The sequence below is a fragment of the Pongo pygmaeus genome, chromosome 10 (genome assembly GCF_028885625.2).
Source record: "Pongo pygmaeus isolate AG05252 chromosome 10, NHGRI_mPonPyg2-v2.0_pri, whole genome shotgun sequence".
In the NCBI taxonomy this organism is placed as follows: Eukaryota; Metazoa; Chordata; class Mammalia; order Primates; family Hominidae; genus Pongo; species Pongo pygmaeus.
The window spans coordinates 128,183,875-128,207,457 of NC_072383.2; the positions used below are offsets into that span (position 1 = coordinate 128,183,875).

At 42.2% G+C, this 23,583-nt stretch overlaps 1 protein-coding gene across 1 annotated transcript in view; it reads right to left on the reverse strand.

Annotated features, from left to right (window-relative positions):
* TMEM132D (transmembrane protein 132D) overlaps nt 1-23,583 on the reverse strand; it is an 824,298-nt gene that overhangs the window by 236,212 nt on the left and 564,503 nt on the right. The window contains exon 4 of the mRNA XM_054444603.2: nt 19,485-19,668. Coding sequence (XP_054300578.1) covers nt 19,485-19,668 — 184 coding nt within the window. The remainder of the gene's footprint in view (nt 1-19,484; nt 19,669-23,583) is intronic.

Sequence of the window (23,583 nt, forward strand, 5' to 3'; positions counted from 1 at the left end):
AGTCTACCTGGCTCCGGGCTGGTACTGGGGGTTGTCTGCACAGAGTCCCGTGATGTGATCCATCTATGGGTCTCTCATCCATGGATACCAGTGCCTGTTCCAGTGGAGGTGGCAGGGGTGTGCAATGGATTCCATGAGGATCTTTAGCTTTGGCTGTTTAATGCTCTATGTTTGTGCTGGTGGCACTTCCCAGTTGTAGTAGTGTAGAGAGGGACCAGCGGTGGGCGGGACCCTAGATCTCCCAAGGTTGTATGCTCTTTGTCTTCCATTACCAGGGTGGATAGGGAAGGACCATCAGGTGGGGGCAGGACTAGGCATGTCTGAGCTCAGACTCTCCTTGGGTGGGTCTTGCTGCTGTTGCTGCTGCTGCTGTGGGGGATGGAGGTGATTCCCAGTTATTGGAGTTGTGTACCTAAGAGGATTATGGCTGCCTCTGCTGAGTCACGTAGGTTGTCAGGAAAGTGGGGGAAAGCTGGCAGTCACAGGCCTCACCCAGCTCCCACGCCAACCGAAGGGCTGGTTTCACTCCCATTGTGCCCTCCGCAACAGTCTGTCTCCAGGCGGAGGGTGAGATGGCTTGAAAACTTGCCCTGGGCTACCTGCCTTCCAGCTTCGGAAAAAAAGGTCTTGGTTCTTCCCAGCCTGTGAAGTCTGCAAGCTCTCTCCCGAGTTCTGGCCAGGAGGCTTCTCGCCCCATTCAAATTGTTACAAAGTTCAGCTAGAGAATTCCTTCTCCCTGTGGAGTTTTACCCCCTGTTCCTCTGGCCACCCTCCCCATAGATCCTTGTGGTGCCAGGCAGGAATGGGCTGCTTGGGGACCCAGCGAGCTCCCAGGGCCTTTCTGCTGCTTCCTCTACCACTGTATTTCGCTTGGCTCTCTAACTTGACTCAGCCCCAGGTAAAGTTAGAAACTTCTTCCACAAACAGACCTTCAGCTTCTCCAGTGGGGGCATGTGTTTGGAAGAGGAGGGTCTCCCTTTCCCACTTTCACAGTTGGGGCACCCCCAGTATTTGGGGTGTCTCCTGATCCTGCAGGAGCAGTCCGCTTCCTTCAGAGGGTCTCACCACTTATGTCCTTAAAGTGACTGTGAGTAATGTGATCACATTTCTGAATTATCAATAAATAGATGATATTTAAAGCCACAAGGAAGGATGAGATCACCCAAGGACTCGAAACAGGCAGAAAATCTGGACTGTTCAGAGCAGTCCAGTGTTTGTGGGATGTGTAGATAAGAAGAAACAAGGAAAGGAGATTTAAAAAAGAGAAGCTCATGAGGTTGGAAGAAGATGTAACATGCACATTGTCCCAGAACCCTTGGTATTCTGCAGAAGGTATTGTCCATCCCTGTTCTGAATGTCAGTTAATAAGCTGACTGAGGAAATTGATGGCATGCGAATCTCAGTTATACATGATACAGAACTGAGAGTTATAATAAAAATGCTCTATCACAGATCCAAGATCCTAAAATATTTCAACAGGCTGCAATGACGATGGACTGTGTCCAGTGAGATGATATTTTAGAGATAAATGCCAAATTTAACTCTCAGGCTCAAAATCCTCACTGTACAAGAACAATTACCATGAAGATGTAGCTGAGGACCAGCCTGTGAAAAGGACAGAGAGAGACTTAGGACTTGGGAGTCAATAATGCAATGCACCTTTCCAAGAACAGTCACAGAGAGTTGGCTGGGGTTAATCAAAATAGGGTGCTTAAAATGATCTACTAAAGTCTAGTTCAACTCTCTTCTTTGTCAATCCATACCTGGAACACCATTTTCAGTTTTGGGACTACAGATTAAGTTTGGGTCCAAAACTGAGACTGATAGACAACTTAATGCTGAAAAGTAGATAAACCATCATCTCTGAGGATACTAATCAACCCAAGAGTATCTGGAGAAGAATGTGCAGAGTAGTTACAGAATAATAATAATTGGTAGAACCAAGAGTTATTTAAACCCAAGAAAGAGACATTCTATGGGACACTGTGCAGGAGACTACCGTGAATTTCCTAACCCTTTTTAGGTAAGAAAAACTATACTTTCCGGTTGTCTCATAGTTAGGAAGGGCTAGAAAAAGATGATACTAGAAGAGACTGGAAATGTAGGCAGGGGTTAGACCACGTAGGCTAGGTTTTGTTTGCCATGTGAAGTATTCTGGTGTCTCATCTAAGAGCCAAAGAAAGTCATAGATATGTTTTAAGTATGAGATAAGGACATCATCAAAAATAAAGTTATAAAAGATTATCATCTACAGTATAGAAAACAGTGTGGAGAGAGATTAAGAGTAGTTGAAACATTTGTAATGGTTTACACTAGAAAAAAGAACAGTTTGGAGTACAATAGGGGCAGTGGATACAGGAAGAAAGGGATAGATTTGAAAAATACATAAATCCATCTTTTTTTCAGGTAAAATCAACAGGACTTGGTATTGGGTTGGATATAAGGACATGGGAAAGAGGAGTACCAATAATGACTTAAATGAATAATAAAATGAAAGCGAGCCATCCACTAGACATTATTTATACAAATCAATCAATCAATCTATCTATCTATCTATCTATCTATCTATCTATCTACCTACCTACCTACCTACCTACCTATCTGTCATCTATCTCTGTATACATAACATTTATAGCTTTATTATCTTTTTCTCTATCATCTATATTCATAACCATACTTTACCCACATATTTATCTATTATGTCTATTTATATAGAAAAGCATGGGTTTCCCTAAGAGGTAATGCATTATTTCCTGTCCCCAGAGAAGATCAATGAAAGCTAGACAATTTCCCAGGGGAGATGTTACAGAGAGAATTCCATTATATGATGGAAAATTCATAGGCTGTTTTAAAACATATTATCACTGATCTTCCTAACAAAAAGTCAAGAATTCTATTAAGTAGATGGGGTCATTGTGACATTATTTCACAGATAAGAAGAGGCAGATACCAAAATAGAAATTTCCCAAAGTTACTGTGATCAAGGGTGACAGAAACATGGGTTTTTCTTCTTGAGAGCCTCACTTATTTTCTCCCGTTATTCAGAAAGCTTCTAATATTCCATGTCCATCACTTAGTCATGCCCCAGCTCTGCTTTGCCATCCTCCATTTTGAAGATAAATGTGGTCCTCACGCCTCAGGACCATGGCATGAGGCAGACCTTTTCTTTTTCTTTTCTTTTTTTTTTTTTTTTTGAGACGGAGTCTCACTCTTTCGCCCAGGCTGGAGTGCAGTGGCTCCGTCTTGGCTCATGGCAACCTCCACCTCCCGGGTTCATGCCATTCTCCTGCCTCAGCCTCCCCAGTAGCTGGGACTACAGGTGCCCGCCACCACGCCCGGCCAATTTTTTTGTATTTTTAGTAGAGACGGGGTTTCACCGTGTTAGCCAGGATGGTCTCGATCTCCTGACCTCGTGATCCACCCGCCTCGGCCTCCCAAAGTGCTGGGATGACAGGCATGATCCACTGCGCCTGGCCGAGGCAGACCTTTTCAATCCATCCATGCGTGGGACGAATGTTTCCTTCCTGCTCTTTGTCGGACACACAGACATGTTTATGCCTTTTGCTGCATTGGCCCTGTATATTCTTACTAATATAGTTCCATGCTTAAATCCTGGTGGTGTAAAAGCATCAGTGCTGGAGTCAGACATCCATTTTAGTCATGTGACTTCCAGTAACTTATTTTCTTTCCACCAGCCTTAATTTTCTCATCTGCAAAATGGCCATGCCATAATGGCCATTTCTCTTGATGGTACAGCATTGATACAATGTTTTGTGAAGAGGCTGCATGGTGTGAACCAGGTAGCAACATACAACAACTGTCCAGACACTTAATAAAGAAGACATTCTCTTTATTTTGTAGAGCTGAATCGTTTCTCGGTGGTTGAACTGCATGTTTATTACTATCTCCCAATTTTATTACTACAAGGCAAATTCCTTTAAATCCAGGAAGGATTTTTTTCTAGAAAGATATGGGTTCTGGGTTCCATCATTACACCAAGGTTGTTACACCAGAAGGCTAAATTTGCCACTTGTTTCATATCTTAGGAAAGAATTTAACTTTTCTCTGTTTTTCAAAGATGAATCTGTTGCATACAGTAAGAGGTGTGTAATACTTAATACTCTCACATTAAGTAAAATAATTAACTGGCTAGTCACATTTGCAAAATGAAAATGACAGATTTAGTAGATAGGACTCTCAGATCTCTGTTAACATGCTTTGCAAAATCCTTTCCTTAATCATTGCATTGCTTTTCCATATGTTGTCTTATTATACTTGCACATAACTGCAAATTCATGAAAACGAATAGGCTCCATTTCCATTTAAAAATTGTCAGGAAAACAGATCTGCGTGGAACCATACAGTGCAGTTTAAGTATTTCCTTCCAGTTTGTTGCTGACAGGTTTAGGAAAAATAAGTTCTGTAAAAAGTCACTTTGAACTGTAACTACCATATCCCTTAGGTAGTAATTTTAAAGAACTCTACTGCAGGGTGGCCTTTCTGTTGTTTAATGATACAGCTACCCATAAGGCATTAAAATGTCCCTTCTTCCCATTCCTATTTACGTTACTTGTGTTTTTACAATTAAAAAAAAAAAGTGTAAATAGCAACTTTTCTCATCTTTTCTGATCTAGACATAACATTCTCTGACACACACCATCGTTTCATTAGAGAAACTGATCTATATCTACTTGCTATAGCCTTGGGGATTAACAGCAAACTCTGTGAGCATGCTGCAAAGAGAAAAACAAACAGAAAAAAAAATATCTAGCATTAGATGAATTAACAAACCAAAAAACCACTGCGGGTGAACCAAAGAAAATTAAATTGATTGTGAAGAAAAGTGCTGATTCTTTAGGAAAATGTGATTAGAGGTAGCCTGGCCTTGAGCTTAAGATTGTCAAAAAACACTGTTACATGTTTGTCAAATCCTTTTTGATGGGAAGTTCATAGGTTATTAAAAAAAATACATTTCAAAGCTTTAAATCTTAGCTAAAGCCTAATCTTCGATGTTGAATATCACCAACCAAGCACTTTGATTTAGGTATCAATGACCAGCTACACTGGACAGGAATGTTGGCTTCATTCAGGGTCACGGTGCTAGCCATGTCATCTCGAAGGCAGGAGTCATCGCTTCCCTGTCCAGCCACGTGTGTTTCATTAATGAGGATTAGTGGGTAGGTCCTTTCTTCACATGCCTCTCTATTATTTTGATTTTTCAAGTACATTTTCTACAGGAAGTAGGTTTTATTTTTTTTGAAGGTTTTAAGATTTGTTTTGTAAATAAATGGAAAAGCAGTTACCTCCTTCACCCAAAATTCTATATAACCATATCTGTCCTGTGATTTTTTGGCTGAGGATTTTCTTTTTTTCAAACTTCATGTGTTTCCCAGCTTCTGCTCCTTTCTATTGGAAGCCTGAATTTATCCAAGTATCCATTTTTACTGACTGCATTTAGACGAAGCTGATCTTAGCGAGTTACGGCGATACTGTCCTCATGGTTATGATGAGTTTAGGAAGTCTGTCTTAGCCTGACCTGGGTATCTGGTGATTGTTACCAGTTTAGGGTAGGTTGATGCCCTAATTGGACTCATTCTGACTGTTCACATAACCAAGCGAATCCAGTCTTAAACAGTGGACCAATAAATTCTCATTTCTGCATAAACCAGTTTGTTTTGAATTTGAAAAGGTCCTAACAGATGCAGCATTTTGTCATTTGGTGCCTGCCTGATAGAAGAGTTTAGGCTCCACACACAGAGCACAGCCATTATTACTTACTGTGTAAAATATCATAGATTTATTTAGTCTTTTCATCCCTAGAGGACATTCAACATTACTTTTACCTTAATTTCTTGAAAAACTTGTAGAAGAAAAAAGTGATGGTCGAGGGCAGTGGCTCACACCTGTAATCCCAGCACTTTGGGAGGCGGAGGAGGGTGGATCACAAGGTCAGGAGTTCAAGACTAGCCTGGCCAAGATGGTGAAACTCTGTCTCTACTAGAAATACAAAAAATTAGCCAGACGTGGTGGCAGGCACCTGTAGTCCCAGCTACTCGGGAGGCTGAGGCAGAGAATTGCTTGAACCTGGGAGGCAGAGGTTGCAGTGAGCCGGGATCACACCACTGCACTCCAGCCTGGGCAATAGAGCAAGACTCCGTCTCAAAAAAAAAAAAAAAAAAGTGATAGCTACTTTAATTTTTTTGCATGTGAATATCCCCAAATACATCTTCTTTGGCATTGCTGTTAAGAGCATCATGTGTATTTACTGTAAAGCCACTGAATGGCAGACCCCGTGCTACGTGTTTGACTTCCACACTCATTACATTTTACATCACCCTGTGAAGTAGAGGCACCATGATTATCCCCAGTTTGCAGATGACAAAAGTGAGGTGCAGAAAGGTCATCTACCTCACCCAAAGTCTGCTCAGTTACAGACTTTCAGGTCAGGTATCTGAATTGGCTCCATCTGATTCGTTCCCCAGCACCAGCATGGTTACTGAGCTTCTGCCATGGAATGGACAGCAGTCCAAGTGCTACAAACACAGCATGAACACAACTACCCCTATTCCCTTGGGGATCAGACGCTGGACAGAAACAAGGTATGTTAGGTGCAAAGAAATACCATGGAGAGAAGGTAAGTGAGGATAAGGGAATACAGAATGCCACAGGATGCTCTTTAGACGCGGGGTGGTCAGAAAAGGCCTTACTGTTGAGGCTGGATTTTGTGCACCATGATCTGAACCACACATTACAGAATACCAAAATCAGATTCACCCTAAAACATAAGCCTGGCAAAGCTGGATGGCACCTGCAAATTAGGTGGATCCGAAGGCTTGCTGGAATTTTGAGTTGGGCTTTAGGTGGTCTTTCTTGTGAGAAATACAAGTCTCACAGATACAAGAGAGGACTGTGGGCTTGGCAGCTGGCATAAAACCTGAAATATGAATCCCTCATGCACTCCAGCCTTCGTGAAAGGTGTTTTCACCTTCTGGTAGTTGCTGACAAGATTTTAGATGCTAAGGAGTGAGTCAGTCCTTAGAAAGCAATTCAAGAGGCAAGGAATCATTGGCTCTGAGCAATTAGTCACATTAGGAACCTGAGAATTAGTCACAAACATGCCCTTAAATCAGTTTCCAGTTCTCCTTTCAATTCTGCCTTCAACCCTTATATGAGTTTAATTCAAAGGTCATTGCCAGCTACAGAGCAAACAAGCTCTGACGCTGTCCAGTGGACGCCACCAAAGAGGAAGACAATGAAGTTCACCAAAGAATGTGAGGGACATGAAGAAAGATGAAGGAAGACTAGGCATCATGAGTGCTGGAGACCCCACAGGACTCTGAAAGGATGGAAGGCTGCACCGTCGGGAGGGTTCGCTCATGACAGGGATTAACAGGCTTGGGGCTGAGCTATCAAACCTGAGATGCCTTCAGAATGATCAAGGGAAAATGCAGCTCAAGCTTCCTGCCTCGGTTAACTCCGCGGACACTCTCCATGGGGTGACATACAGTCACAATTCATCTCTGTTCTCTGTGGAAAATACACTTTTCTCACAAGAACACTACTTTTTTATTTTTAGGAAACCCTTCATTCAAGGAGACAAAAGTTTATATCATAATTGGGGATTGTAGGGAGGGATTTTCAACCCCCAGAATGAGGACCTCAGGCCTGGATAAGCAAAGGCTACACTGACATTAGAGCTGGGATAGGCAAATCACAGCCCGCAAAAGCTGTCGTTTTTGTATGTCCTGCAGCTACGAATGCTTTATGCATTCATATACGTGGTTAAAAAAAATCAAAAGAAGTACACTGCTTTGTGACACATGAAAATTATATGAAATTAAAGTTTCAGCTCTCACAAAGTTTCAGCTTTTTATTGGAAGTCAGTTACACCCATTTGCTTACAGGTTTCCGGCTGCCTTCTGGTCCTACGTGCAGGGTGGAATTGTTGCACGGAGACCGTGTGGCTTGCGAGGCTGAATATATTTACTACCTGTCCCTTCACAGAAAGTGTTTGCCAACCCCATTGTTTTCAACTCTATTTGAGCTATTGCTTCTTTTATGTAACAAATATTTATGTAACAAATAAAGTAGCACTTACTTTACTGTCCTGAAATGAGAACCATAATTAATATAATCTACCAATACACATATTTTAAAAATTGGTACAATATTTTCACTGAATTATAAAATATAAATAAAAGAAAACAGTTTATAATAAAATAATAAGTACTCGAATACATAAATTTTTGGGGCAGGAACAGCACCGTAAGTCATAATGGTGCACTCAGATACTTGCACCTCTATGTAGAAGGGTGTGAATGAGACAGCTGTAAGTGCAGACTGACATACATGGCTGTGTTGACAACCCAAACATCACAACCGGCACTGCTGCTGTTGCCTAATGAGAGAGTTCACTGACAATAGCAGGTGCTTCTGATGGAGCGCACGGCCATCGACAAACTGTGTTTATTAGGGAAGGAACTTCTATCTGACCTCCTCTCTCCTCTCAGTGCCTTACATAGGCTGAGCTCAAGCAGAAGCCAGTGGGCGGGGCAGCCTGTTCAATGAAATCCATAAAGGAAAGACCCCAGGGGCACACAGCAGGGTGGAGAACAACAAACAGTAGGTCCGCACGGCAAGTGGAGAGTATACCAACCACCATCATCTCAGTAAACGATGTGAATTCCCCTGATCCCCCCAGCCAAATTTTTAGATACTGTCTAACCTGATAGCCACTAGCACACATGGCTGTTTATGTTAATATTAATTTTAGAAATTCAGTTACTCAGTGACACAATCCACATTTCTAGAACCCAATAACCCACATGTGGCTGTGGCCACCATACTGGATGGCTTAGATTATAGAACGTTTATATAATCTCGGAAAGTTTCACTGGACAGTCTGTCTAGTCTAGACTCACATATGCTCTCTGCTGTTCAAACACACTCCTTGTCCAGTCTATAAGCAAGTCCTCGTGCTATACTTAGGAAATATATCCTGACACCTTGCACTTATCTTCACCATCCCCATTCATCACCCTATTCCAAGTTGTCATCCTTTCTACCTGGACCACCAAAGGAGCCCCCAAGTGGTCTTTCTATTTCCATTGTGGATCTCTCCCTGCAAATCTGATCTCCTCATAGCATTCAGAGTGATATTAAAAAATAAATCATGATCATATCAGATATAAACATCTTGAACCAGAAATCCTGCAGCATGTACCGTGCCTGATGGGGTCTCTAGTACCCAGCTCCCACCTACCCTGACCTCATCTCCTTGTACCATTTCCCCACTCACTATCTCCAGTTGCACTGGACCTTTTTCCACTCGAAAGCACTCAGGGCTGGCCCCTGCTTTGGGCTTCGGCACCCACTTTTCCTTCTGTCTGGAAAGCCAGCTCCTTTCACAACTTCCCAGGCTGGGCCCTTCCTGGATCAATGTCTGAGCTCAAATGTCATCTCTGCAGGAACAACCTAGTCTGAAAGAGCACATCTCAGTGAGTCTTTCCCTCCATGATACCCTGTTCTATTTTCTTCCAAGCATGTATTAATTCTGAAATTATCTTGCTCAATTATTTTTGACACATTTCCCAGCTGCTTCCCCTGAGTGGCATGAGCTCTGCTAAATCTCAAGACAAAGGCAAGTGCCCAGCACATAGTGAGCTCAAGAAATGCTTTTCAAATGGACTGTGCTTCTGCGGTACCTCTAAAATGAGTTACATCATAGCTTATTTGTTCACTGATAGCAACTGGTTGTACAACAGCTAGGGCTGTAATAACCACATGGTGAGCAACAAAAGCAATAACTCTCCTGCATTTGTTTTGTACTATGGGCCTTTAAAAGCATTGAAGTTCAGCCGACACCACCATCTCATTATAAATCACCTCTGGAGAGGATGGCTCCTTAGGGAACATCAGAGGCAACAGAATGGGCTGAAAAGAAAAGGCAGTGGCTTTGTGCATAATAAATAATTCATTTTCAGATGACTTTTTCTATTTCGATAAGACTTCTCAATTTCATATTTTTATGAGCACACCTCCTTGCATTTGCATTTTCCAAAGATCTTTTTGCATATGGAACTGATCAACAGCCTACGCTCTGTTTCCCGTGTGAGAGGGATGGAGTCGACTGGTTATGAGCTTAGACTCTGGAGCTCATCCATCTGGAATCTAATTTCAGCTCAGCTTCTTAGCTGGGTAGCTTGGGGCCATTCTTCCAACTGTGTGTGGCCTCATCCATCTGTGAAATGGGGATAATAGTCATCTCAACTTCACTGGTTCATTGTGGAAATTAAATTCTTTATATATATAAAGAATTTATATATATGTAAAGAATATATATATAAAGAATTTATATATATGTAAAGAATATATATATAAAGAATTTATATATATGTAAAGAATATATATATAAAGAATTTATATATATGTAAAGAATATATATATATAAAGAATATACTTTCATACATCTTGAATCAGAAATCCTGCTGCTGCAGGTACCATGGCTGATGGGGTCTCTAGAACCCAGCTCCTGCCTACCCTGACCTCATCTCCTCCATATATGTGTAGAAGTTCCTAGAACCATACCTGGTACCTAATAAACAGTAAGTATTTGGTGTAAGTACTGTGAATGCTGTTTAGGGAGCAATGGCTACTCAACAAACACACAATGCAAGAAGGTGCTTTAGAGAAGAGATTTTTTCAAGGGCTATCTTAATTTGCACTTGGTTGAGAAAGTATAAAAATGAAAGCCATAGTGTGTTGTGCAGTGTGACTGAATTTTCGAAAAGTCCGAGTAAAACAACAGAGGGTATCTAGCATATTAATTAACAGGCTCTCACAAGAAAAGAATGCTATGAACAGTCAAATAAAAAGAGCCAAGAATCTGCTTTTATGCCAAAAATTCAACAAAAATATTATTCAAGCCAGGAAAGGAAGCTCCCTTCCCTAATTTGACAGCCTTTTCTTAAGTCCTGATCTTAGTGGGTGACTGTCACCACACATTATCTGTGCTGACTTCAAAACTTCAGGGAGATAGGTGGCCTGGGTTACCATCTCCTCGCAAATCCATGTATATTCCAATGAGGGATAAGGCTGTTCTCTTACACGCCTTTACTGAGCATCTACTATGGGTTGGTCCTGTGCTTTCTGCTGGGGGATATCAGGAGGACAAGGTTTCAGCATAATCACAGTATTGGAAGGATGTAACACAAACCAGGAGAATACATGTGCCAGGAGAATACATCTCAAAGATTCTGAAGATGAGGGTAGAATATGGTTGGTGAAAAGGAAGTTCATTTTATTTAAGAAGAGAAATGTACTTGATTCAGTGAAGCTTATTTAAAATGTATTTCATCAGAAGATTTACAATAGTAAAATTATATGGTTCTAAAAATATGAGTAAGTTTTTTCTGCTAAGATCACAGAAATGGAAATTTTCTACTGAATCACAGATTTAAAGAACATGCCTTAATCGAGAAGATTTAGGAAGATGCAGGTGAGATAAGGAGGGAAGAGATTCCTTAATGATTACATTATTGTAATCCCAAGAATCATATAAGGAAGGAACTCAGCATTCAACCAAGTAGGTGGAGGGTCAGGCCAAGAATAATCTGCTTAGCTTCACCTGTAGTTACCTGGGTTATGGAGTCCCCTACTCGTGCTAATGAGAAAACAGCATCTGAGTATGAAATATCACACATCAGGAGGGATTTATTGGAGTCTAGCAGCTTCCAGTTTGGAAAAAAGGCTTGGAGATTGGAGAGGTTTAGGTGCCTGCTATGGTTTGAACGTTCCCTCCCCAAATCATGTTGACACTTAATCCCCAATGTGGCAATACTGAGAGGTGGGCCTTTAAGAGGTGATTGGGCCATGAGGACCCTACACTTGTGAATGAATTAATCCATTCGTGGATGTGAATTAATCCATTCATGGATGAATGGATGAATGGGTTATCATGGGAGTGAGACTGGTGGCATTGTAAGAGGAGACAGAAAGACCTGAGACAGCACATTAGCATACTCAGCCCCGCACTATACAACACCCTGCTCTACCTCGGGACTCTGCAGAGAGTTCCCCACCAGCAAGAAGGTCTTCACCACCTGTGGCCTCTTGGACTTCTCAGCCTCCATAACTTTAATACATAATTTTCCTTATAAATCGCTCAGTTTCAGGTATTCTGTTGTAAGCAACAGAAAATAGACAAATACACCAGGGATCAAAGAATAAAATGAGACGCGGAAGGACTTAGAGTGCAAATCAAAGGGACATACTGAGCCTATGTCCTCCCAAGCTTCTTGGGTATGGCTCCTACCTATGATGGCTCCAAACACATGATCTCAGCCAGTAAGAATAACTCAACAGTGTCAGAACCCTCCGACTTGCCCACTGCCCTCATTGTGTGCAAGGAAAACAGGGGTGCACAGAGTAGAGGAGTCAACATGGATCCTGTCTGTGCACGAGGATCAAGGAAGACCCTGTGGTGGATGTGGCATGGGATCTGTGCTCTAACGAGAGAATTCTAAGATGCTTTTTCCCTTTCCATCAGAATCACGTTTGAGAAAAAGCTCAGAATGTGATATCGAATTGCACTTCCTAAAGAGTAATGGCACATTTGATTCTTCACGTTTGTTTAAGAGCTCTGTGGTCTTCCCCAGGATCTTCAGGGCTGGGTTTGGCAGATGCCTCTGGATGTATCCTTATGCCATTGTGAACGCCATGTAACACCATCAGCACCAGGTCCCTGTAGGGCTGGAGTTCTCCTTTGATTATTTTCAAGGATAATACAGACATTGACTGTCCTGACCATATCTCCTGATTAAGTTTTATCTCAAGTTTCAGATCCATTCTAATAACTAAAACTTAGTGGTCATAGCTGAGACCCAAAGCAAAATGAGAAGCTGGTCAAGAGATCCACCTGGGAGGGCATGTTCTTAAAATCCCACAGGAGAGCAGAGTCATTCACCTCTATTTCCTGCACTTACAACAACAGTAACCACAAGTATAATATCCAAACAGCCACTACCCAAGAGGAAGAAAACAGTTTGTTTTATTTTAAAATGAAGAGGACTTGTTACTATGTTTTAAAGGACTAGCTGATAAGGCATTCAAAAATTGATAAAGTATATATCTATCAGTGCCATTACCCCTGAACACTGGTGTAAACTTGAAACACTTGTTTTAGCCAAAACTCAGGAGGCAGTTAGGAGAGAAGGACGTTGAAGAACTTTGAGAAACGGAGACCTTTCTCCTTGGAAAGCTGAGTCACCACAAAGGTGACTCCAACTTTTCCAAGACATGCAAACACCAGGCCGGGTGCAATGGCTCATGCCCCTAATCCCAGCATTTTGGGAGGCAGAGGTGGGTGGATTGCTTGAGGCCAGGAGTTCGCGACCAGCCTGGGCAACATGGCAAAACCCCATCTCTACTAAAATATAAAAATTAGCTGGGCTAATATCTGGAGAAGAGTAAACACCAGTCTCCAGATTCAGACACTAACGTGGTTACAGATAAGCACTTGATAAATTAATGCTAATGCACCTTTAATGACCTTTTCCCTCAGAATTTGCCTCCCTAAAAACAAAACCATATTTACTTACAACATAGTAAGGCATGATTTCCTGAACTGAAAAAACAATGTAATAAATCTCATAAAAACCTACAACTGGATTAAGAAACTAAAAAGTTTCAAGACCCTAGACATTAGGGGAAAAAAAAGGCAAAATATTGAAGAAGACTTCAAGAAAAAAAAATACAAAATATTAAAAAAAAATTGTTTCTAAAAAGTAGCTTTCGATGCAAGCACTTGACCCCATCTCATCCCAGAGCTTTCCTGGAGATGAAATTACACAGCACACAAAGAATGGAGAGGCCACCAACTTCAGCCCAAGTGGACCTCAAATCCTTGACAACAGCTTGAAGGTGCCACAATTGTGCTCCCTTTCAGCATTATTTTTGAAGACTGTTGATCTACTTACTTATTTGTGCTGTGTGTGAATATTTTAATATTTGAGATTTTATGCCTTTTTTGTCTTGGATATAATTAGAGGGAGATGAGGGATTTCCATTATGGAAAAGATAATGGATTTGATTACATACAAATTACACAAACAGACAGAAGTCTGTGCAAGCCAAAAAAGTCTGACCAGCAAAGTTAGCAAACGGTAAACTAGTAAGAGTACCTGCAATATGTCAGTGGAAAAGTTAGGATCACCAATATATAGAAATAGAAATGTGGTTACCAGTGTCTGGGGAGGAGGGAGGAGGGAGGAGGAATTTATGTTTAGTAGCTATAGAGTTTCAGTGTTGCAAGATGAAAAAGTTCTGGAGAGTCATTGCACAACAATGAGAAAATACTTAACATTACTAAACTATACGCTTAAAATGGTTAAGATGGTAGCTGTAATGTTATATGATTTCTACCGTAATAAAAAAAGATTTATAACAAAGTTCTAAGAATAAATTGAATTCCCAATGAGAAAAGAAAATGGGCAAAGAACAAATGCTTAATAGGAAATAAACATGTCATCTAAGAAGGGCAAATTAAAGCAACATTGAGATGTAAGTTTTGCTAAATTTTAATATTTCATGTTAGAGGAATTTGCAGGAAAATGGGTATCACTATGCATAGCAAGTGGAATTTTAAATTGGTTAAGCTTTCTGGAAGGCAGTTTGGCAAACATTATAAAAAAGTAATACAATATTGCATATTCTTTGATTTGAATTTATTTTTAAAAGTTGACCTGAAGGAGTTCATTAAAAATGTGTGCAAAGATTTTTGTACAAAAATATAAACCATAGGTTATTTTATAACAAAAAAGCTCTTAAATTTTAATCTTGTGTGGTAGTGTCATGGAGATATACGGGGAACTTTTTGTTTGGGACTAAAGCTAGGATGCATCTTTTATTCCTGTGTTTTCTTCACACCTATATCCAATGCACTGGGGAGTCTTGTCTTCTAAGGCAGATGCTGCTGCTCCACTGCTATTATCTCAGCCAGGACAGTACCAGACATTTCTCCATGTGCACTTCCTTCTCCCACTGTTGCTTGCAGCTGGGCATCTGGCTCCTGGAATAGCTCACTCTCTCCAGCCTCCCTTGCAGCTAGATCTCAGCACTTGGCGGAGCTCCTAGACTGATGGGGTGGGAGCAGAGGTGGGGTGCTCGGGATGGAGAGGAGCACACTCTCCCCTTTCCCACTTATAAAATATAAAAAATTATAGGCCAGGTATGGTGGCTCATGCCTGTAATTCCAGCACTTTGGGAAGCCGAGACAGGTGGATCACCTTAGGTCAGGAGTTCAAGACCAGCCTGGCTAACATGGTGAAACCCCATCTCTACTAAAAATACAAAAATTAGCTGGGCCTGTTGGCAGGCGCCTGTAGTCCCAGCTACTTGAGAGGCTGAGGCAGGAGAATCACTTGAACCTGGGGGGCAGAGGTTGCAATGAGCTGAGATCACGCCACTCCAGCCTGGGCTACAGAGTGAAACTCTGTCTCACAAAAACAGAAAAATAAATAATGAAAAAAATTTTAAAAAGTAATACAATATGCAATATTGTATTACCTTTTAAATAATGTTTGCCAAACTGCCTTCCAGAATGCTTAACAAACATAAAATTCCACCTGCTTTGTGTAATGATTCCCATTTTCCTGCAACTTCATCAACATGGAATATTAAAATTTAGAAAATAGCTGCAACGTGAGTATGGTTGTCATTAATTTGGAGTAAGAGTGATTAGGTCAATGTCTTTGGGGTCACTCAAAGCAACAGGATGGAAAGAGGTCACACCCTGACCTGCTGGAGCCACCTTATGAGTCTCAGGCTGCTGGCATTTAGACAGGGTATTGAGAGTCAAGTAAACGTCAAGCTCTCTAGGTCAGCATTATAAGGTCTTTTTTTCCAGCAGCCAGAATACAGTCCCCTAATGCTCTTTTACCCTCTTGAATTCATTCTCCATGTACAGCCATACTGATCTTCTGAAAACATAAGTCAGTCCGTGTGGCTCCCCTGCGGACCGCCTCGCTGGGCTTCCCACTGCACGCGACAATCCAACTCCTCATGCTGGCTTCTGAGTTCCCTGGAGTCTCTGAATTCAACTCACTCACCGCCTGCCGTCCAGGCAGGCTGGCTTTCCTTCCCTTTCTCTTATGTTTCAGGGATGTGTGACATCAATCAATCAATCAATCAATGGATGCATGGATCTAAAATTTCTTTCACATATTTCTCAATAAAGATAGAATGAAAGAAAGCAAATTAATTTAATAATGGCAACCACATCCCCTGCATGACAACACTCTTTTACCAACCAAGTCAAGGTTAAAATAAGGCACCTTGTTCTGGGAAGACTCAGAACCACTCCCAATACAAAAGGTAGATCAGACAGGACTCTGGCTCTCCACTTAGTTCCAAAGGAAGCCGCTCAGAGCCCATTGCTAACAACTTAGCCCACCACGTTTCATTTTGTTTTGTTTTGTTTTTGAGATGAAGTCTTGCTCTATCACCCAGGCTCGCTCTGTCACCTCCACCTCCTGGGTTCAAGCCATTCTCCTGCCTAAGCCTCCTGAGTAGCTGGGACTACAGGTGTGAGCCACCAGAGCCGGCTAATTTTTGTAGTTTTAGTAGAGACGAGGTTTCACCATGTTGGCCAGGCTGGTCTTAAACTCCTGACCTCAGGTGATCCACCTTCCTTGGCCTCCCAAAGTGCTGGGATTACAGGCATGAGCCACTGCACCCAGCCCCACCACGTTTTAATCCAATACATTTAATTCAGTTCAAGGATCAGTGGGTGCCTATATACTGTCTACCACTCTTCTTATATTGTCAAATATGGCAGCTGTGGATAAGTCCCTTATCTGAAAAAATTTATAACATTATTGCCAGAGTATTGCTTATATTTTAAATTCAGTAGTTAAGTAATCATAATATAGATAACATTTACTGTGTGTTTCCTCTAGGCTGGGCACTCTAATAAGTACTTTTTTTTTTTTTTTTTTTTTTTTTGAGGCAGGGTCTCGCCCCGTCACACAGGCTGGAGTGCTGTGGTGCGTTCTTGGCTCACTGCAAGCTCCGCCTCCCAAGTTCAAACAATTCTCATGCCTCAGCCTCCCAAGTAGCTAAGATTATAGGCATGTGCCATCACACCTGGCTAAGTTTCATAGTTTTTTTTAGTAGAGATGGGGTTTTGCCATGTTGATCAGGCTGGTCTTGAACTCCTGACCTCAAGTGATCTGCCCACCTCGGCCTCCCAAAATGCTGGGATTACAGGCATGAGCCACTGCACCTAGTCTAAGTACACTTTAATTACTGTTTTATCCTTACAACGTTCCTATAACTCCCTCTACAGAAGAGGAAATTGAGGCACAATGAAATTAAGTACGGTTGTATGAATAGCTAGTGGGGACCATAATTTGTTATGTTATTCTTTTTCCTGGGAGACTCATAATGACCAATGAAAAATGGAAAACAGGTACTAAGATGAGGGACCTCTTTGAGCCTCAGTTTCCTCATGTGGAAATGAAGGAGAATTGTTGCAGATGCTGTTCATTGCCTTAGAATACCTTTTCTCTTGTTTCCTTGTAACTCAATTTGAGCAATCTTTCACGCTAAAAAGGTAGGTTTCTCAGCCTTCCTTACAATTAGATGTGGCTATATAACTAAGTTTTGGTGAATTGGATGCAACCAGAAATAGTATGTTGGATTCTTGTAAAGTTCTTTTGAAAAGGAAAACAGACTGGCCTTGCTTGAACTTTAGCCTTTTTAAGTTTTGCTGGTCTACAGAATATAATTGTGATGGCTGGCATCCCAGCAGCTATCTTGGACCATGAGGTAATCATGAGGACAGAATCCATGCACCTGACTGCTGAAGTAGAAGGAAAGATGGGGCCCGGGTCTCAGATGTCATGGAACACCAAACCAGCCCTAGACCACTAACCTTAGGAACTTCTTTACATGAAAGAAGAAATCTGTACTTAACTCATAGTTAGCCAGAGGGTAAGTTAGGGTGCCTGGGCAGGGAGCTCTGTTGCTCTCAGCCAAATGCAATTCCTAATTGGTGCACATGTCAAGGGGGTCTCCACTGAGATTTTTGTTTCTAGCTCTACCATTACACATTCTTAGAACATTACATAGGGCTGGGCACGGTGGCTCACATCTGTAATCCCAGTAGTTTGGGAGGCTGAGGTGGGTGGATCATGAGGTCAGGAGTTCAAGACAAGCCTGGCCAAGATGGTGAAACCCTGTCTCTACTAAAAATGCAAAAATTAGCCAGGTGTGGTGGTGGGCACCTGTAATCCCAGCTACTCGGGAGGCTGAGACAGGAGAATTGACCCCGGATGGCAAAGGTTGCAGTGAGCCAGGATCGCACCACTGCATTTCAGCCTGGGCAATAGACTGGGACTCCGTCAAAAAAAAAAAAAAAAAAAAAAAAAAAAAAAAAAAAAAAGAACATTACATGTAGCACAGCAAGAAAAGGTGCTGTAGGATGGGAAATGTTTCAGAGGCTGTTGAAGGATGGAGAGAGGGCTCTTGTGGGACTGAGGACTCATATAGGCCATGAGGAACAATGGGGTTTAGAACAGGCAACAGCAGCATCAGGGCCACTTGAGGCAGGAGAAACGCCGAGTGTGGGGTGTAGGAAACAACACACAGCCGGGCCTGGGCCGAGTGCAGCAGCAGGAGGTGCTCAGGGAGAGCTGCTCAGTCTCCTCAGACCAGAGGTGTGGAAAGGAACAAATTCAAACCACTACTTGCTCGAGACAAATGGCGTTGCCATTCCCAGTGATAGAACCACTAAGAGTCCAAAGCAAAGGGCACGACCGTCTTACACAAAATAATAACTCAGTGCCTCTCAAATAAAACAGTAAGAGCCCTTGTCAACTACAGTAACCCAAACACCTTTACATTTCCTAACGAACAACACAGTAACCAGTTTAGTGTCACTGGGCAGCGGTCCAGTTGCCTTGGACTGCAGAACTGATTTCTGGTGTTCTTTCAGCAGGACATAAGAACACTGGTCAATATTTTCTAATTGGTGGTCTGGGGGATCAGGCAGGTGTTTGCCAAATGTCTCAGCACATTTCACTCCTATGCTTGATCTACATGGACTCCACAGCTGTGTGTGTTCGAGATCCACAGGTGTCTACATCATATGCTACAAACACACCTATCAAGTCATCAACAATTTTCACACAATAGCAGACCCAAATCTAATACCTGGAGTTTATTTTCTAAATAATATGTTAAGAAAATTGTTTTATATTTGTATATATATAGATATAGATATAGATACACACACGCACTCACACACACACACACACACACACACACACACAACGATTGGCAATTGGCAGTCAACTTTGTGGTTTCGTTTCTCACTGTCCTGGTTCTTGGCTCCTCCACTTTTCCCCACCCAGCCTGGGTCACAGTGCGGCGCCTTCCCTTCCCCGCGAGTTCAGTTCTAACAGCCCAGGGCGGGGCTTGCTTACCATAGCCAGTGGCACAACTCCAATCAAGTCCTTCGGGCTCACATAGATCTTGGACACTCCCAAGTCAGACGTGATCTCTCCGGGGTACTCGACCTGCCACGTGACCAGCTGTGTGGCTGGCAGGTCACTGGGCTCTTCCACCTCCACGTCGATCTGCATGACCTCGTAGGAGGCGCCATCCGCACTGGAGAGAAGACACAGAGGAGAACAGCTTTCAGGGACCGATGAGGCATAGCACGCTTGGCAGAGAGTGGGCAGCCCTTGGCCATTTCTCTATGTATCTCCACATGGAACCAAGTGCACACATCTCTGCAAAGAGCATTCAGAGACGCCATTCCAAAATGAACAAAGGAGCTTTAATATGCTCTGCAGCATTAGCCTGGGCTTAGATACTATCACTCCAGGTTCTAAAGTCCTTCTGTTTGTGGGCTGCTCAGCTGCCCCAGAGCAGGTATTTGTGGATAATTATGGGAAACAGTGATTGCATTTCTTAAACACTTCCTTTCCCATTCTCCATTTAGGAGAACACTTTTCCTCACTCTCACAAATTTCTATGCAACTTCCATTGGATTTTCCAAAGCCACAGCCAGATTGAGTTGGGTGCACAGAATTTTAAGGATGTCTGAGGGTGACACAGTTGTGTTATGGGCAGTGGTAAGACAGAATCGCAGAGAAACAGGCAAGGTGTGCACAACAAACCAGGGTCAAGGGGGTCGCTGTCATGAGCGTGGAGAAGTCACCAGATATTACGTGGAGATGGGAGTCATTGCGCCAAAGACTGGTTTCTAGACGCTCAATTTTCCTATAAGCATACATCAAGAAACAAATCCACCTAGGACTTTCTGGATGATTTTTACAGCTATTTAAGTAATTAATTAGCTGGCTGCCTCATCATAGTGATTTTTGGTATGATGTCTGCTCTTCTATGTGACAGGTAGAAAAATGTAGATTTGGTGACTGCCTCTGCCTGAAGACGAAGTGAACAGGGTGTAGGTGAGAATGAACAGAGGAATCCGCTGAGAGAGGTGCTTTTTAAAGCCTCAGTGGCCAAACAACGTCTACGTGTCAGATCTATTTCTAAAAGATTTGAATTTTACACCTTTGAGAAATGATCACTGAACTCTGACATGTAGGAGAATAAGGTTTGTTCTTCTACATGTGACAAAGCTATTGACATTTTTATCACACTGTCAAACTCACTCTTATCAGTAAGAAGCTCAGAGATAAACAGTGGGGCTTCCAGGGAGCCTTGTTCTCAATAGGAGGGATGAGACGGAAAACTAGAATATCAGGGGAGATTCTAATGAACACAGAAGGAGAGAGAGAGAGACAGACAGAAAGGAGGAGAGAGGGAGAAATGGAAGCAGAGAGAGAAGTAGAAAGAAAGGAAAGATAAAAGTGATCACTTGAGGTCAGGAGTTTGAGACCAGCTTGGCCAACAGGGCAAAACTCTATCTCTACTAATAATACAAAAATTAGCTGGGCGTGGTGGCATGTGCCTGTAATCCCAGCTACTTGGGAGGCTGAGGCATGAGAATTGAACCTGGGAGGCAGAGGTTGCGGTGAGCTGGGATCACACCACTGCACTCTAGCCGGGGTGACAGTATGAAAATATGTCTCAAAAAGAAAAGAAAAAGAAAGATAGAAGAGGAGGAAGGGGAGGAAAGAAAAAGAAAGATAGAAGAGGAGAGGAAGGAGGGGGCCAGAGAAATGAGATGAGAACTGCCAAAAGAAAGAACCCCAATTGCAGAGGCCAGCCTTCCGCTTAGGCAGCCATCTCTTCCACGGAACGGGGTAGCTGCAATGGGCTGTGAGTAATGAAGGGGAAAACACGACAGCTGGTTTTTGAATCCTACAAAACGCACTCCCTCTTGGCTCCTGAAAGAAAGTTGTTTAACTCTTTGAGAAGCAGCTGCTGTGATAAGAATCCCCTAGGCCACGGTGGGCTTTTCTCTCCCACACCTTTCTTTTCATAAGAAAAGGATGCCACTGTCTCTTTGAAGCCCCTGACTGGCATTTCTAGTCACAGCTAGAGGGAACTTGGAATTAAGATGCTAGAATGCACCTTTGTTTTTGTATTTGAACTTTACAAGAATTTTGGTATAACTTTCCCATTGATGAAATGGGATAATCTCCGTCTTGTCTGTGGGCCTCGCTTTCTGTTTTTAATCACAAAGAAAGGAATTTATAGAACAGAATTAGCATTACTTGCGTTTGAGCCGGTGAACACCTGCATAAGTATAGCTCATTGTACACAATAACTGCCCATATGTCCACATCACATTCTACTCCTATTTCCTTCCAGGTTCCCTGACCTCAAATAAAAATCAACAATCCTTGCCTGCAATGGAATACTGGGCGCCTCCCACCCCACAGCCCCATACTTCTGTTTTAGACATCTCTTCATATATGTAAGTTCTTGCCATCCTAGAAGACCCACCTATAACACCATTTAATAAATAGAAGATAATAAGTGCTCCATTTACTTCACCTAATTTTACTCTTCCTGTAACCTTACTTGATTGTTCTATACATTTAGATTTTCCCTTTTTTCTTTAGATCCCTTTCCCGGCCGAGATGTAAAAGTAACAAGGTCTTTTTTCGGCCAACTGCCCTCTCTATGAAATGGTGATGAAAATATTCTAAGTTGGGAATTCTTTTTTTTATACTTTAAATTCTAGGGTACATGTGCACAACGTGCAGGTTTGTTACATATGTATACATGTGCCATGTTGGTGTGCTGCACCCATTAACTCATCATTTACATTAGGTATATCTCCTAACGCTATCTCTGCCCGCTACCCCCACCCCACAACAGGCCCCGGTGTGTGACGTTCCCCACCCTTTGTCCAAGTGTTCTCATTGTTCAATTCCCACCTATAAGTGAGAACACGCGGTGTTTGGTTTTCTGTCCTTGCGATAGTTTGCTGAGAATGATGCTTTCCAGCTTCATCCATGTCCCTACAAAGGACATGAACTCATCCTTTTTTATGGCTGCATAGTATTCCATGGTGTATATGTGCCACATTTTCTTAATCCAGTCTATCATTGTTGGACATTTGGGTTGGTTCCATTACTGGGTATATACCCAAAGGATTATAAAACATGCTGCTATAAAGACACATGCACACATATGTTTATTGCGGCACTATTCACAATAGCAAAGACTAAGTTGGGAATTCTTAACCCAGGACTATACCAACCTTCAGAAAGGTTGTACCTTGAACTTGTGGGGAAAATGTTGCATGCATGTGATTTTCTGGAAAGATTCCTTAGCTTGCATGAGTTCCCCAATAGTCCATCTACAGTACGGTTATGGACCGAGTTCCTGACAATTTCCTTTATAAATTCTGCACATGGTGATCTCGTTGGAATATCTCATCATGTGTATCTTAGTGCGACAGTGGGAATTTGAATTTTAATGCCCCTTTGTAAATACTTAGTACTTAAAAGCTTCCCGAACTCTTGCGTAGTAGGCAATATTTACCACTTCTTCATGTTTTACTCTAAAGACAAGGACTGTGCCTTTGCAGTTTGTGGGTCTGACAGATGGTACATGTCCTCAAAATGGTGGCCATATTTATCTTGTTGCATTTTGTGCTTATAATAGAGTGTAATTCCTGATATTCATCAGAAGGGACCCTGATGTATTGTAGGAGATAAATACAGTTGGTTAAAGAGAGGTTTATACAACGTATCTGGTTAAAGCAGTGATTTTTCCACCTCCCATGCATTCACATTGCCTGGAGGAGTTTTACAAATAAAGCAATGTCCAGGCATCATCCTTACAGACTTCTGATTGTTCCTGAGTGGAGCCATGGTCAAAGGTGTTCAAACCAGAGCGACTCCATCTTGAATGAGGGCTGGAAAATGAGGCTGACCCTTGCTGGGCAGCATTCCCAGAAAGTTAGGCATTCCTAGCCTCTAGATGTTTACAGTTAAGGGAACAAATTAATAATGTTTATTAAACAGACCCAGACTTGGGAGTGTCCAGATATCCCAATAGCTGGAGAAAAGACATTCCTGAAGTTGCTTATCAGCTTGAGGAGATTTTGGGCTGAGACGATGGGCAGGATACAAAATCAATGTACAAAAATCA